Source organism: Rhinopithecus bieti, unplaced genomic scaffold, assembly GCF_001698545.2.
Source record: "Rhinopithecus bieti isolate Rb0 unplaced genomic scaffold, ASM169854v2 scaffold_7884, whole genome shotgun sequence".
Lineage (NCBI taxonomy): Eukaryota > Metazoa > Chordata > Mammalia > Primates > Cercopithecidae > Rhinopithecus > Rhinopithecus bieti.
The window spans coordinates 2,044,804-2,061,442 of record NW_016806331.1 but is presented as its reverse complement, the minus strand read 5'-3'; the positions used below and the strand labels follow the sequence as shown (position 1 = coordinate 2,061,442).

The 16,639-nt window shown below is 42.7% G+C and overlaps 1 protein-coding gene across 2 annotated transcripts in view; it reads left to right on the top strand.

Annotated features, from left to right (window-relative positions):
* Window positions 1-16,639, top strand: part of NDUFA10 (NADH:ubiquinone oxidoreductase subunit A10) — a 67,145-nt gene that overhangs the window by 28,878 nt on the left and 21,628 nt on the right. Inside the window, exons 9-10 of one of the 2 annotated variants that reach the window (XM_017875579.1) lie at window positions 9,758-9,866; window positions 16,289-16,406. In XM_017875579.1, coding sequence (XP_017731068.1) covers window positions 9,758-9,866; window positions 16,289-16,406 — 227 coding nt within the window. The remainder of the gene's footprint in view (window positions 1-9,757; window positions 9,867-16,288; window positions 16,407-16,639) is intronic. The other variant, XM_017875580.1, reaches the window with a different exon arrangement.

The window sequence follows — 16,639 nt, the reverse complement described above, 5'->3', positions numbered from 1 at the left end:
ATGTGACCTGTTGTGTACTGAAACGCCATGCTGTGCATGACTGGAAACCGGCAGGAACCTGCCACACTGTACAAACAACGTGGGTTTCACAGGAAAGCCACAGGAAGGCTCTGTTGTTCACTATCCATCAGTATGACTTTGTGAATTTGCCATAACATTTCCATTTTCCCAATATTCACCTTTAGCTGCAGCTGTCAGGTTCCTCGTAGGAAACAGAAGGCACATTTGACCAGAGAACAGAAGAGGGTTTAGTAAGGGAACCATTGATGGAGAGCAGGGCAGGGTTGAGGGAAGCCAGGATGGTGAGACACCCAGGCCATCCGCAGTGGGAAACTGGCGGGTGAGGGCAAGGGCACTGGGCTTTGGAGTCCAGAGCCGCTGGGGCTGCTGTGGAAGAGCCTGTCCAGCATCAGATGGAGCCCGAGGGGGATGGGGAGCCCACATGCAGGGAACCAGCAGAACAATCATCCACCCAACTGCACTTCATTGAAGTCAGAGGGCAGTAGAGCCCGTCTGATGCAAGGAACCAGCCTCTGGACACAGAGCACCTTGGAGGAAGGGTGGAGAGGAGATCTAAAGGGTCAGATGGACAACAGCCCCAGACTGTCCACCCAGGGAATGCAGAAGGTGGTCAGCCTTCACTGTTGTCCTCTGGCCAGAATGAAAATATGCGTCCCTATGTGGGACAGGGGCAGCCACCATGTCGTTGTGCAGTGATGACCATTCATAGTCTTGAGTTGGTCACCACGGGTGTTTTTCATATAAAGTAGAGGGGGAGAGAAACAACCTGCCACAGTCCCCGCTTCTGTAGCAAATTCGGAGACCCGAGTTCACTTTGGTGGCTTCCTTGGTTCCCACAGCCTCCTTCCCTCTGCAGGCAGCTCAGCTCCGTGTGGGCCTTACCTGGTGCAGCATCCTGATCCTGTGTGCTGTGGGTTGGAGCCTTGGGGTCTGCCCTCTGTGGTAGCTGCCTGTCTCCTCTGTTGAGAATAAAATTCATCACTGTGAATGAGGACAGGTACACAGATCAATACAAAAAAAGACTTGTTGGACTCTGGAGAAATCCATGCACAGGCTCCCCAAGCTCTCTTCCTCTTGTGAGGGACACAGAGACACTGACACATTGATTGAGCTACTTTCTCTAGCAGCGAAAAATACAGTAACCTATGGGCAGTATTTCTGCCTGGAAAGCCCCTTAGCTACTCAGTGCCCATAATTTTTATTGGGGGCTGGTCACGTAGGAATCCTCCGCTTCGCAACTATTCAGGTTCCAGACTCCCAGAAAGAAGGCAGGTATTCTCTGTAACTCCTGTCGTACCCTGGTAGGGCTGAGGTTGCTGCCCAGCCTCATCAGCATAGGGCACTTTTTAGAAGCTGAGTTTCCAGAAGCCAACCAAGGGCCAGCCTCGCAAGGAGGCCCTGGCAGAGACAGCAGCGTAGGCCTGCTCTGTGTGTGGCGAGGGAAAGGCTTTCTGAGAGCGGAAGAGCTGTGCTTCTGGCAGAAGAACTTCAGGCAGGGGAGGCAAATCCGTACCCAGGAAATGCGGTTTTTCACCGTGGCCAGAGCCTGGGATTTTAACAAGACCGGGGTTTTGTAAGATAGGGGCAAGGGAACTGAGCACAGACAAAATTGCATGTGAGTAGTGGTGAACCATGACACTTAGTCTGGGTAAGGAGGGAAGTGAAGGAGGGAGGGGTGAGGGGACTGTAATGACAAAGTGGTTGAGAGGCCAAAGGCATACCCTCTTGGAAGAGAAAGTCGGGAACAAAGGTTGAATATAGAATCAAATCACCTGTGGTTCTGCCGCCACAGTGCCAGGAGTGACAGTTGAATGCAGGTTCTTCCAGTTAAATGTGTGTGTGCATATATTTCTAAATATATCTTGCATGTATTTTTGTATTCTACTTCCAATATATTGAGCATGTTCCTGTTTTGTTAAACACTTTAAAATTTGATTTTTTTCATGGCTCCCCATATAAGGTGCACTTACCATTGATTGAGATGCAAGTCAGGGCTTGGCAAACTGTTTGGCCTGTGGGCCAGATCCAGCTTTCAGCTGCTAAGAAGATCCTTACATTTTTAAAGGATTGGAAGGAAAAGAAAGGATTATGTGATGGAAACTGTATATAGCTCTCAAAGCCTGATATTTGCTATCCGGCCATTTACAGAAAAAGTTTTGACCACAGACACAGCATAATCCATTTACCGTTGCTTTAAAATAAATCTCTTGGGTTATTTCAGTTTCTTCATGTTCCTAATACAGTAAAGAGCATGTTGTACCCCTTTTTGTTCAATTTTAGGTTACTTAAGGTATAAAAGTGGTCAGAGTATATGAACGCATTTTACAGCTATTGTGTTTTTGCAAAATGATTCTCCAGAATATGTGTACCAGTATTCATACTTGTACCTGGTCCTCTGAATTTCCCTATATAAACAATATAATTAGACAAAATGCAAACAAAAACTTTCAATTTTGATACCAAAACAAGTATTTGTTTTACTTTGCATGTTATAAACGCTGAACTTATTTATATTTTTATTGGCTATTTATTTGCTCTTTGTGAATTTTCCCTTCATATTTAAGTTTTTCAGAGAACTAGGTTTTTGTTTTGATGATTTATGCAGTTGTTTTCCATTTTATTGATATATACCCCAGTTTTATTATTTTCTCCCTGCTTTCTTTAGGCTTTTCTTACTCTTCATTTTCTATCGATTCCTAAGCTTTTTGATTTTAGATCTTTTTTCTTTTCCAATATAGTCAGCCCTTTGTATCCCTGGGTTCCACATCCTTGGATTCAACCAATCTTGGACCAGAAATATTTGTGGGGAAAAAAAAGCCAATAAAATAATACAGCAATAAAATAATAAAATGTAAAATATAGTATAACAACTATTTACATAGCATTTACATTGTATTAGATATTATAATAGTTATAACTATTATATTATTGTATTACATTGTTTTGGATGTTACACATACTCTAGAGATGATTTAAAGCAGGGGTGTCCAATCTTTTGGCTTCCCTGGGCCACATTGGAAGAAGAATTGTCTTGGACCACACATAGAATACACTAACACTGACAATAGCTGATGAGTTTAAAAAAAAAAAAAGGCAAAAAAATTTCATAATGTTTTAAGAAAGTTTATGAATTTATGTCGGGCTGCATTCAAAGCTGCCCTGGGCGGTATACAACCGTGGATTGGACAGGCTTCATTTAAAGTGTATGGAGGGTGGGTGTGTGCATAGTTTATTTGCAAATACTGTGTCATTTTATGTAAGGGGCTTGAGCATCCTCAGATTTTGGTATTAGTGGGGTCTTGGAAGGAAGCCCTGGAGAACAGAAGAATGGTGATGTATTTGGAAGGAAGCCCTGGAGAACAGAAGAATGGCTGCCTATGCATTCAGTGCTGCCACTTTCCCTCTAGGTACTGCTCTTGCTGTATCACACAAATGTGGATAAGTTGTATTTTTATTTTCATTCAAAATGTTTAAAAAATTATTTTGAGACTTTTTCTTTGACCTATGTGTTATTTAGAAGTGTGTTGTTTAATCTCCAGGCGTTCAGGGATTTTCTAGGTATTTTTCTGTTGTTGATTTCTAGTTTAATTCTCTTGTGGTCTGAGAATACGCTGTGTATGATTTCTCTCCATTTACATTTATTAAGGTTTTATATGGCCAATGTTTCCTATCTTGATTAGTGTTCCAATTCAGCTTGAGAAGAGTGTAGATTCTGCTGTTGCTGGAGTGTTGTATAAATGTCAGATTGAGCTGATAGACAGTGGTATTCAAGTCATTGGTATCCTTACTGATTTTCTCTCTGCTGGGTCTGTTGGTTACTGAGAGTTGGGTTTAAATTTCCAACAGCACTGGATTTGTCTGTTTCTCCCTTGAGTTCTGTTAGTTTTTGCATGATATATTTTGAGGTACTGTTGTTAGGTACGTAGTTTGTTATCTTAGGTTATGATCTTCTTGAAGAATTGGCCGCTTTATCGTTATGCAACGCCCCTCTTTTCCCTCATGTTTATCCTGGTTGAAGTCAGCTCTCTCTGAATTGAATGTAGCCCCTCCGGCTTTCAGTTAGCGTGGGCATGGTGTGTCTTTCTTCCTCTTCTATCTCGAGTCTTGAGTTTTCTCATAGGTAGTAAGTAGTAGTTGGGGCCTGTGTTTTAATCTACTCTGACAGTCTCTGTCTTTTGATGGCTGTGTTTGGACCATTCGCGTTAGAAGTGAGCATGAGGATAATCGAGTTCCATTTTACCGTTGCTTTTCCCTGTTTTCTGTTTGCTGCATGGGTTGTTTCTCCCTGCCTCTTTTTCTGCCTTCTCTGGATTTCATTGAGCATTTTATATGATTCTCTTTTATCTTTTCTCTTAACATATTGATTGTACTTTTTAAAAATGTTTGTAGTGGTTGCTGTGGATTTTCCAGTATACATTTACAGCCCATCTGGGTCCACTCTGTGATGGCACTGCTGCTCCAAAGGGCTGGAGGTACCGATGGCACAGTCTTCTAGGCTCCTCCTGCTGTCACTGTGACATGGCTGCCATTCCTTCTACTTTTTTTTTTTTTTTTTTCTTTGAGGCAGAGTCTCACTCTGTTGCCTATCGCCCAGGCTGCAGTGGCATGATCTTGGCTCACAGCAACTTCCCCCTCCTGGGTTCGAGCAATTCTTCTGTCTCAGCCTCCCAAGTAGCTGATACTACAGGCGTACACCACCATGCCTGGCTCATTTTTGTATTTTTAGTAGGGATGGGGTTTTGCCATTTTGGCCAGCTGGTCACAAACTCCTAACCTCAAGTGATCCGCTTACCTCAGCTTCACAAAGTGCTGGGATTACAGACGTGAGTCACTGCACTCGGACTCTTCCACTTTTTGTAAGCTGTAAAATCACTCAATTAATTATTGTTGTTAGTCCAGGAAAGGCCATTGATTTTCAGTTTTTTCTTATTGGAAGGATGGAAGTTACAGCTTCCAGCCTTCACCCTTTGGAGCTGAAGCTGGAAGTTCCCTCTTCGTTTTTTAAAACTGGTAACATTTTGGACTAGATGCCTATATTTGTATGTGTGTTTGTAAATTTACCTGAATGATATACTCTATTACTCAAAACTTTGCTTTAAAAAACTCCATCTTCTCTTCCAGCTGCTCTATTGCAGTGGCCGCAGCCTTCTTCCAGCTGCTCTATTGCAGTGGCCCCAGCCTTCTTCCAGCTGCTCTATTGCAGTGCCCCAGTCTTTTTGGCACCAGGGACCAGTTTCATGGAAGACAGTTTTTTCACAGACTGGGGCGGGGGTGGGGGATGGTTTCAGGATGATTCAAGGGCATCACATTTATTGTGCACTTTATTTCTCTTATTATTACATTGTTATATATAATGAAATAATTACACAACTCACCATGATGTAGAATCAGTGGGAGCCTGAGCTTGTTTTCCTACAACCAGACGGTCCTATCTGGGGGTGATGGGAGACAGTGAGAGATCATCAGGCATTGGATTCTCATAAGGAGCACACAACTTAGATCCTTTGTATGCACAGTTCACAGTAGGGTTTGTGCTCCTGTGAGAATCTCATGCCACGCTGGTCTGACAGCAGGCAGAGCTCAGGCAGTAACGCGGGCGAGGGGAATCGGCTATACATACAGATGAAGCTTTGCTGGCTTGCTCACTCACCCGCTGCTCACCTCCTGCTGTGTGGCCGGGTTCCTTGCAGGCAGAGGTTTGTGGCCCGGAGGTTGGGGATGGGACCTCGCTGAACCGTGTTCTGCTGTTACATCTGAAATCTCATAGTTAACAGTAGATGTCAGCACAGCGTCTGGAAGGTGTTTCGGAAATAATTTGTCCCACAGCACTCCTGTGGGGCGGGACTCCCTCATTTTACAAGGAGGAGACCACGGCTGGGAGAGCTCGAGCCTCCCACGGTTGCATGATTATGTGTGGGACGTGTGACCTCTCGGGCTCCAGGAGCTAGAGCTGCTGCTCTCTGCATCCTCTGTGCAGTCCTGTGCCCTGGGCCGTCTTGCCTTCCCTCCTGCCGTCTGGTCAGGCTTGAATCCTGGTGGAAGCTTCGACTCCTCCGTCAACCATAATCCTAGCTTGAAGCCTCCTTTTTCCCTGCTGACCCCCTTATCCTAATCCTCCCCTAAGTCACACCCTGCTGGTCAGTGTGCCACTTTCAGTGATTTCTCTCCCATGTCTCTAACCCTTCTGCTCCCCTTGGGGTGTAATCCCCTAGTTCTTGGTCTCTGTTCCTCTGCCTCTTTATTTCTTCATCCCACTCCCATCAGGTTCATTTTTTTTAAAAGTCACAGGGACCCCATTCTCTCTTTACTTGAATCTTCGCGTGGCCTATCTTCATTTAGTCATAGATCCGAATTTCCTTTCCCAGAATTAATTCAGAATCCCAGTCTGCCCTGGTTCTGCATCTTCTACCAGGATACCAGGTAATCTCCCAGGCTTTTCTTCCACCACCACCTGCCCAGTAATTACCTAGAAATCCTAGCGGTCTTTAAAGCTTGGCCGTAAACACCATGTTTTCTCCCTGACACCTTCCCTTAACTCTTCTAGGCTGTTACTTACATGAATGTATATGGTATCCTTGTTTGTTAGTATTAGCTACTGCTGGGCATCATATGATATCTCACAAACTTACCGAGACAAGGGATTTTGTCTGACTTGACCTCCCTGTGGTAACAGTGTGATTTTCTAAGCACAGTGAAGTGTGTGTTGATTCAATTCTGCACCGTTTGTGTGGTTATTGAGTTACGCACTTACCGGAGCATAGAGAAGGATCTGTGACCCCCGTAGTGTATCAGTTACAGCATTCAGTTGTTCTCATCTAGCTCACTGTGAACGGTTTTGTCCTTTTCTCTCCTGATATTTTGCCTTTCTTCCTCCCCAAAGATGTTTCGTAAGTTTACAATATCAATTGTGTTTATTTTCATTTGAGTACCATTTCTCAATTGAGGGACTCAAGTGATAATTATGACCAATTTTCTAACATAATTATTGTAAACATGCCGTTTCCCAGTGACATTCATTTTATCCAGAACCTGACCAAATTATTGGTTTAGAACATTTCTGCACCATCTCAGTTACGTGTTGCCAGTGTCTAATTATGTGTATGTGTATAGCTATGCTTGTGCTGAGAGGCAGTAATTGTATTTTTCAGTCTTATTCATATCCACATCCCTAACTGACTGGCGCCTGCCTGGGCTGGTTTCAGTCCAGTCAGAACCTCCGACGACACGTCAGGCCTCCAGCTGTGCAGGCTCCTCTCAGACCATCCCTGCCTCTCCAGAGCCCAGAGCTTCACACCTACCCTCTTTTGCTTAATTGCTAAGATTTTTACATGACTCCTGGAGCACATCTTTTTAACATGAAATTTCAGTGCTATAGAAACTGTAGCATGTGAGTTTGGTATCAGAAGTACAGTGTTTCAGATAGAACTTTGCAATTCAGGAGAAACTGAAAAATAGGGTTTGGAAATGTTATAGAACAAAGTGTTGACATTCTGTTAATTGGGAAACAGCTTGAGTCATAAAACACAATTTACAATTTTATTCCTTTTTGTGTCTTCCTGCCTTACTCTTTTGTTTTAAAATATGTGGCAGAGCACCTCTTATCATAACCAAGCTCTAGTATATTTTATCTTATTTAGACACTGACTCATGATATTAAAAGGATACGTTTTCCTCAATCAGTTTTGAAGTCTTCTTAATGAAACTAAGTGCTTTGTGAAGAGAATATTTTCTTTCACTGCCTTTTGCTTCCTGAGTCATAAAATGATTCCTTGCATCTTTATTTCTTACTTAAATCTAGGAGTTTACTGGAGATAAACCATAGTCTCTTTCTAGTAGTCATCATTAAGCTCATAGCAATAAATTGAAAGGGTAGTTTGGTTAGGTATAAATAAATTGTAGAATCATTGCAGCAGATTCTTTTTTTAATCTTCAAAAATAGTTTGAAGCATACTTGGTAAAAGATTTTCCAGGGCTACATGTAATGTTGCCAAATTAAGCATAGATGGCGCTGTTGCTCTCTCTTCTACACATGCTCCAGGCCACTGATTGCTTTCATATTTTCTAGCATTTTCTTAGGTTTTTCAAACTGTAAAGAAAACCATGTCACCTCCCTGCGTTGATATTTGTTAACATTTAAAATATGAACTTCATTTTTAGTTGGAATTTCTTATTGTGAGATCACTTCAAAAATTATCCTTATATTTGAGTTAACAGTAAGAAGATGCGTACTTGTAGATTATTGATACATGCATGGAAGTGTTTAGATAGAATGCATAAGGAAAGCTAGCAACAGTTTCCTCTGGAGAGGGAACTTGTAGTCTTACAATTAATGCAGTCTTACAAAATATGGCAACTTTATGCCCTTTGCACACTTTCTGTTTCGCTTGAGTTTTTTTTTTTTTTTTTTTTTTTTTTAATATTTGAATATCTTTTGGCAAGTAAAACCAACTTAATAGTAAAACTAAGAAAACGATCTTATCAGTAAGTATGTACATTACAGCCATTTGCCTACCCATGTGGAAGCGCACATAAATACACTTAGGAAAGCAAACGATCGTTGTTATCCTGGCAGCAGTTTCTTGGAGGGGCGTTTGCATTATTGGATCACCAACCATGTATGAATGACGCAGTTTTTCCTAGGATCCTGCTGATGCTATACCTACTGTCCACTCATCTTCAGCTTGCCACAGATTCGCAGCTTTGTGGCTGTCTGTGGAAGCATGATTCGTGGCTCCTGTGAGCCCTGGGTTCTGGTCAGGTTGTTCTATTTGTGGGAGAGCCTACCTGGGTACCGTGGGGAACAGGCCTTGGGTTTGCTTAGTGGACCTGGACTCACAAAGTCTGGCCGAGAGCCAGATGCACTCACATAATTTCCATTTTAGCCATTACAAATGAGAAACGTCTCCTGCTTTTATAACTCAGTAATGGGAATGTGGCGGGTGAAAATAATTATTTTCTTTGTTTTGAGCCCTTAAGAAAAGATACTTTATTTTAATGTTTTTTTTTCCCAAAAGCTCAAAAAATGCTTTTTATCTGTAAGTATAGTGGTTATATTCAGACTATATTTAATTTAAAATAAGCAAATTGTAACAAAGTATAAATATTTTAACATTCAGCAAAATGAAATGATAAAGCTAAGAGACTGTCCTATGATTTGTGTATTTATTGGTGCCAAGAAAAGTGGAGAATTAAATCTTTTACAAGCCGTGGTACGACAGACCATCCTATGTCAGCCTCAGCGTACAGAACAGATCTGTAAGACACTGGCTGCAACTGCAGAGAGACTGAAGCTGCTCACCGTTCCTGCCCCAAGATCCACTGATCCACTCATCTGGAAAATTGTTAATGGGGGCGTGCTTTGTGTGTAGCACTGTCAAACCATTTGCTTCTAGCTTTTGACTCCTGCTATTCCTGTGTTTAAAGCGTACTTTGTCTCCTTTTCTATGTCTTTTCTACGGCATCCATTCCCAGAAGTTCATCATTTGTAGGTACTGAGGCTTTTAAAAGATGCTCCCTCAGGTTCTGAGAGTAGTTTTAAAAAGCAGCTCCAGATCGACCACAGGGTCTTTGGGAGGACCGCTTTGCTTCTGGGATGACTGCTTGGCAACAAACAGCATTTATTGGAATGTATAGATTTTTTATATGGATGTTTTAAAAAAAAAAATCAGACTTAAGCTGCTTTTATTGTATTTATTTTGATGGTTTGGTGTGATCCACATGTGTCTTATTTTTTTAGGGTTCAGGATAAGTTTGATGTGCTGAATTACACAAGCATTCCTGTCTATCTCCCGGAAATCACCATTGGAGCTTATCAGACGGACCGTGTCTTCCGTCAATTCAGAGCGGTAAGACTGTGGAAATGGAGAAAGCTGGCGGGGGGTGGGTCTGCAGCGCCTGGGGACACTAGTCACTTCTCCAGAAAGGAGTTTTTGTTGTTGTTGTGTTTTGTTTGTTTTAGTGAAGGAGCCTCTTTTTCATTGAAATAATTCTCCCTTTCCCCGTATTTCTGTGTGGAAAGCTGATGAAGTCCTCAGATGACAGCCCCAGCGCAGAGAGGTTCTTCTGGATGGTTCTTCATCAGGCACATTATCTTGATAGGAGAACACTCTGTTCTTCAGCTATTATGTCACTTTCTTTACTGTCAGATGTTACTTTTGGTACTGTCTTACTCTTTGTCTGTAAATAATGAGGGTTCCATTCCTGCAGAAGGTGCCTAGGCCATATGGGAGGGCATAGGGAGGGCAAGGCAGAGCTTGGGACAGACAGCGAGGGTGGAAGTTGGTAGGGGCAACTGTGTCATGGATCTTCTTATCCAATTGCCATACCTTCTTAGTGAGTTATTTGTTGTGGCAAGATTCCATTGGTTAGAGGCGTGTGTAGGTTTTGTTGGAAACCGGCGGGTGAGTTGCAGCCTGCGCTGCGAATCCCGATGTCAATGGGCTGGGAAGAGCACGATCCTTATCTGTGGCAGTGGTGGCTGTGGGTTGTTATGGGTAAATGTGAAATAGTTGTATTAAATCAGAACTCCAGGCTATGCCTTCAACATGTCGAAGAGTTGAAATCTAAATTTTTTTGCATTCCTCTAATTGTCTAAGTTGATACCAGCAAATTGCCTGGAGAACCCACCGAAAGTCTGAGTAGATCCCCTTGCTTGCTTTCTTACTCGAGGCACTTGGCATTTTCTTTTAAGTAAATTTGGATTGTTTTGGAAGTGGTCTTATTCAGTGTGAGGATTTGGGGAAAACACATAAAACCATAAAGGTATCTCTCCGAGGCACTGGTGGTTAATCTGTGCACACCTCCTTCTGTCCTTGTATACATGTGAGTGCATGTGCCATTTCTCCCTCTTTGAGTGGGGCTCTGTGGATTTGCTTCCCTGGCATCATTGCTGTAGCTGGTGCCTTGCTTGCTGCTCTTGTGTAGGCCAGAAAACCCACACTTGGTGTTGGTTCCCCGTGTCTGCTTTTGTGCGTGGCCAGGTCCTGTTGAGTCTGTTTCACAAGTGGCTTCACTTCTTCCTGTTGTCATCCAGGCTGCCATCATTCCCACCAGAACTTGTACGGCTGCTTCCCCTCCCGTCTCCTTGGGTTTAGTCTCTGCCTTCAGTCCTTCTCCAGTAAGGCAGAAGCAGCCACGATCTCAGTGCAGAACCCACGATCTCAGTCCTGTGCCTGAAGTCCTTCCTCTCCTGTGGGAGGTGTGTTAAAGTCTGCCACTCTTTGTAGATTTGTGCCTCCTTTCTGTTCTGTCAGATTTTGTTTCTTTTTTGTTTTAGGGCCATATTATTAGATGCATACAAATTTAGAATTGCATTGTTAGTAGAGTCACCCTTTTCATTATGATATTTTCCTCTTTACCTTTAGTGGTGGTTCTTATTGTGAAGTTTATTCAATATTTATGTAGCATCTGAAACTTTCTTTTGGTTAGTATATGCATGATGTAACTTTTTCTATGTCCTTTAATTTCAACCTTTCTGTGTCTTGATATTCAATGTGGTTACCTTGTAATTTGCAGTTATCTAAAAAATTTTTATTAGTCTGAATATTTGGAATATTTATCTATTCACATTTAATGCAATTACTGTTTGTAAGTAGCTTATCTTACTGTTTTATATTTTTTCTACCTGTTCTATGTATTTTTTTCTTTTTTGATTAGTTTTTTTCTTTATTCCATTTACCCCCACCTATTTCCCTACTAGTTACCATTTTAATAGCTTTTTGTGACTAACCTGATAATTAAAATATTTATCTTTGGTTTAATGATGTTGAAGATCAATTAGCTTTCCAGTTCCAGAGCAGAATTACCCACTCTTGTGTTTTGCATGATCTCGGTCATCTTAATTCTCCATACATGTTAGCCCCACAGACGTTTGCGACTGTTCTGAGCTGCGCTCGGCAGCTCTGCCTGTGCATTTGCCCCATGGCCGCCCACCCCTTCCCTGGGCGCTGCGCCTGTATGTAGCATCCTTGGTCTTCTGCCTGAAGAATTTTTTGCTAATAATAAATTCTCACACTTACTATTTAAAATGGTCTTTATTTGATCATCATTTTTACCTATTTTATTTTTTTTTAAGTTTGGAATGTTCCAAACTTAAAAAAAAAAGAAAAGGAAAAATAACTTTTCCTGAATCATTTAAGGTAAATTATTAACATGATACTCTGTTATCTTCAAACACCTGAATGTGACAGTTCGCAGAGGGTGGTGTCTGCATTAGGATCGTTTGAGCTGCTGTTGGGAATGCAAGTTCTCAGGCTTCAGTCCAGGCCTCCTGGATTAGACACACAGGAGATGGGGCCCAGAAATGTGTTTGAGCGAGTCCTCCTGTCAATATATAGTGCCCGGTTTGAGAATCATGGCTTGAATGTGTAATTCTCACAAACAAGGATGTTCTCCTCCACAACCCCAGTACAGCTGTCAGAGTCAGGAAATGAGCGTCACGCGCTACTGCTGTCCGACCCACAGGCCCTCTTCATGAGCAGTCATTTATCCTAGCCGGGTTCTTCTGAGCAAAAATAGCCAGTCCAGGGTGATGGCATTGAATGGTTCCCTCTGCTAGTCTCTGTGAATCGGGTTCAGTTCCTCAGGCTTTTCTTGGCATTCAAGACCTTGACATTTCTGAAGACTACAGAACGGTTACCTTGCTGAATATCCCTCAGTTTGGTTTTGAGGGATATTTGGCATACGGTTCCCATTTGTCCCACCACTGTTTTTGTTACCTTTATTACTTGTTAAGGTGGTGTCTTCGCTACAAAGTTGTCTTTTACTCTTATTATTTAGTATTTTGAGGGGAAGTACTTTGAGAATATGTAAATGTCCTCTTCCTCATCAAACTTTCACTTAGTAGTTTTAGCATCCATTGATTTTTCTTGGCTAAATTATTACTATGATGATTGTCAAATTATAATTTTCTGTTTCTGTCATTCTATATGACCAGGTAGTGTCCTGCTAGAAGCAAATATTTTCCCTTCTCCCCATTTATTTATTCATTGATCTCCATATATCACTGTGGACTCCCAGATTCCTGTTTATTCAGATACATCTATACTTGTTTCTGTGTTTCTCTCTATTTGTTGAAAACCGTGAATACACACCAGTGTCTCCAGTTCCAGTGCAACACAACAAGGTTCATTTTAGTGCTCTCCTCATCCGTGTCCTTCTCAGATGATGAGAAACCCGGCCCCTGTGATCTCAGTATATTTACCTGCCGGAATTCCACAGGGCGTAACTTAGTCTCCTGTCTCTGCTACCGTGGCGTCCCTAATCCCTGCCACCCAGGCAGGTGCAGGTATTCTCCAGTCCTGCAGAACAGCTTTCCATTTGAACTTGAAGGAAGAAAGGCTGTCTTCATTCCTGCAGGTTGGTTTCATTGGGTATTGAGTTTTAAATTGCCAATATTTTCTTTCAGTGCTTCAGACTTTGCTATTTTATACTTCTGGCTTTTGTGTTTCTAATGATATAGTTCCTCTTCGGAAGATATTTCTTATTTCTTTGACAAGTTTCTTCTCCTTCTTTTTTAAAGAGATTTTTCTGGCTTGGTTTTATGCATTTATACTTTCTGGGGTGTGTGTTGTGTAAGTAGTTGTGCCTGTGCGCCTGTGCTCACTTGGTCTGAGGTTCATATCTATCACTCTTTGGGCCTTTGGCTGGTGTTCATTGTCTGTATCACTTTTTTTTTTTTTTGTGAGACAGAATCTCACTCTGTCACCCAGGCTGGAGTGCAGTGGTGCGATCTCAGCTCATTGCAACCTCTACCTTCCACGTTCAAGCGATTCTGCTGCCTCAGCCTCCTGACTACAGGCATGCGCCACCATGTCCAGCTAATTTTTTGTGTTTTTAGTAGAGACAAGTTTTCACCATGTTGGCCAGGCTGGTCTCAAACTCCTGACCTCGGGTGATCTGCCCGCCTCAGCCTCCCAAAGTGTGTCTGTATCGCTCTTGCCACATTTTCTGTCTGCCTTTGCCTCCCACAGTGTGTCTGTATTACTCTTGCCATATTTTCTCTCTGCTCTTTCTGGTTCCAGTCGGTCATATGTTGGTCCTTTTCACCATGCACCGTGTTCTCCACGCATCTGCTCCTTTCTGTATTTCTCATCCTGTTTTTTGTTTTTGTTTTTGTTTTGTGTTTTTTTGAGTGTGCATCAGCCTAGATGTGTTCTTCTAAACTGCCTTTCAAGTTACGAATCATCCTTTTAGCTCTTCCTAATCTGTTGTTAGACCTGTATTTCTTATATTTGAGTTTTAAATTTTCGTCCTGGTTTGTTTTTGATTCTAGAGTTTTCATTCTTTTATAATTTCAAGTTTACTGCTGAAATTATTTTGTCATCTAATTTCTTAAACATATTCGTCACAGAGTGACACAGAATTATCTGATAATTGCAGTATCTGTGTCTCTTGTAGGTCTGTGTGAGTGGTCTGGCCCCTCCCGTTTGGTTTGGGGTTGTTTAATCTTGTTGTTTGGTGGCCTCTTCATCGGTGTTTTGTGGTTTTCCAGTGGCAGTCATTTTTTGTGGAGACTTTGCCTGGAGTTGTCTCCCTCTGGAGAGGATGTGCTTTACCATCTTCTGGCAGGCATGGAAGTCAGGGCAGGTCCCCTGAGAGCATTCAGGAAGCAAGCTGATTACACTGAGCTTCCGTGTTGTGGGGCCTGGGTGTTTCCAGCTTGCCCTTACTGAGAGGCCATTTTTGCCGGGGTCCTTTCTTTTTGGTGGGTCCTGAACTGCATGTTTGGCCCCAGCGTGCACTCCTGCTGCTGAAAGCTCTGCCGGACTTCTTAGCCCCTCAGCTCTGCTGGTGGGACTGGGGAGCACCTCAGGGAGGGAATGATGCCGCCTGTACAGCCTAGCTGTTTTTGTTTCTTCTCTGGACGTTGGCATCCAGGGCCCTCCCTGCCCTGTTGCCTTTACAGCCTGATGTTGCCTTTGTAGAGTCCTTTTCTACATTGTCCCCTGTTTGGTTGTTCAGGAGGGGAGGGTTGGTCTGCATGACTAGTCCACCAGCTAGATGTGTTAGCCGTTTTAACCGGGTACATGGAGAGTTCACCTAGCAGTTTTTCATCACTGTATTTTATGTGGTTTTGTCTGCTTTTCAGTTTGTGAGCATTAAAGAGAATCTAAGAGAATCTATGATACTGGACTTGTGGTTTGAATTAAATGTTTAGAAATGTTAAAATTTTGAATCGTATTTACATGACTGGGGAAATCTGATTTTTAAATTTCTAAGCATTTAAAAAAATAAACGAATGTTTAGAACAGTTTTAGATTTACAGAAAAACCTGAAGGTAATAGTGAGCTCTCATACCTCACATCCAGTTTCCGTTTCATTAACTTCTTCTGTTAGTGTGGTGCATTTGTTATAATTAATGAATTAATAATACTTCCTGGGTTTTTTTTGTTTGTGTTTTGTTTTTTTTTTTTGGAAACCGAGGCTCACTCTGTTGTCCAGGCTGGAGTGCAGTGGCATGATCTCGACTCACTGCAACCTCCACCTCCCGGGTTTAAACGATTCTCGTGCCTCAGCCTCCCAAGTAGCTGGTATTATAGGCGCCTGCTACCGTGCCCAGCTAATTTTTGTATTTTTAGTAGAGATGGGGTTGCACCATCGTGGCCAGGCTGGTCTCAAACTCCTGACCTCAGGTGATTTGTCCACCTCGGCCTCCCAGAGTGTTGGGATTACAGGCGTGCGCCGTCACATCCGGCCCTTACTGTTAACAAAAGCCCGCACCTTGAATCATTCAGATTACCTTAGTTTTTCCCTAATGTGCTTTTTCTGTTCCAATATCCCATCTAGAATATGACACGACATTGGATCCTCATGTCTCCTTAGGTACCTCTTGGCTGTAACATTTTCTCAGACTTTGTTTTTAATAAGGAGTGCAGGTGAGGTATTTTGTAGACTCTCCCTCAATTGAGGGTTGCCTGATGGTTTTCTAGCGATTAGACTGGGCTGTGTGTTTTGGGGAGGAATCCGCAGAGATGAAGCATCAGGAGCACTTGCTGTCAGTGCGACCTGGCACCCTGGCCCCTGACCGTGGGCTCCTGTCTGAGGTCGTGCTTGCTGGGTCTCCACTGGAAGCTGCTCTTCCTCTTTCCAGAAAGCCTCATGCACACCACAGCCTTTATGTTCCTCTGTCAGAATTGCCTGACTATTTAGAGGGTTTTGTTTAAGGAAATTCAGTTGCTTGATATTATAAAATGATCAGTTGAATTTAAATAGTAATAAATAATAATGACCATTTCTGTAAATTCATAAAATTCCTTTTGTCCATCAGAGACATCAGCAACAGTTCTCATTGCATTTCCCTCTGGAAACGGCATTGTGGGGATACCTGGAGGTGAATGAAGAAAGCTCCTCTGGGTTTCACGTGCAGCTGTTTCAGATCTGGGAAGGTTTGTGGCTTCTCACAGAAGGCTCTCTGCATGGGTTGCAGAGCTGCTTTCTAGATTGGCTTCTCTGGGTACTAGGTAAAGCTCCCTTCCTTCTGGTGGTCCCCTCCCTCCTGAGCCTGTGCTCAGGGGGCTCCTCAGGGAGCTTCATTCTGACCTAAGTGACTTCGGTAGAGACTTGAGCAGACAAGGAATTGAATACCGAAATGTCTTGTGTGAAGCCTTCTGTAACTGTG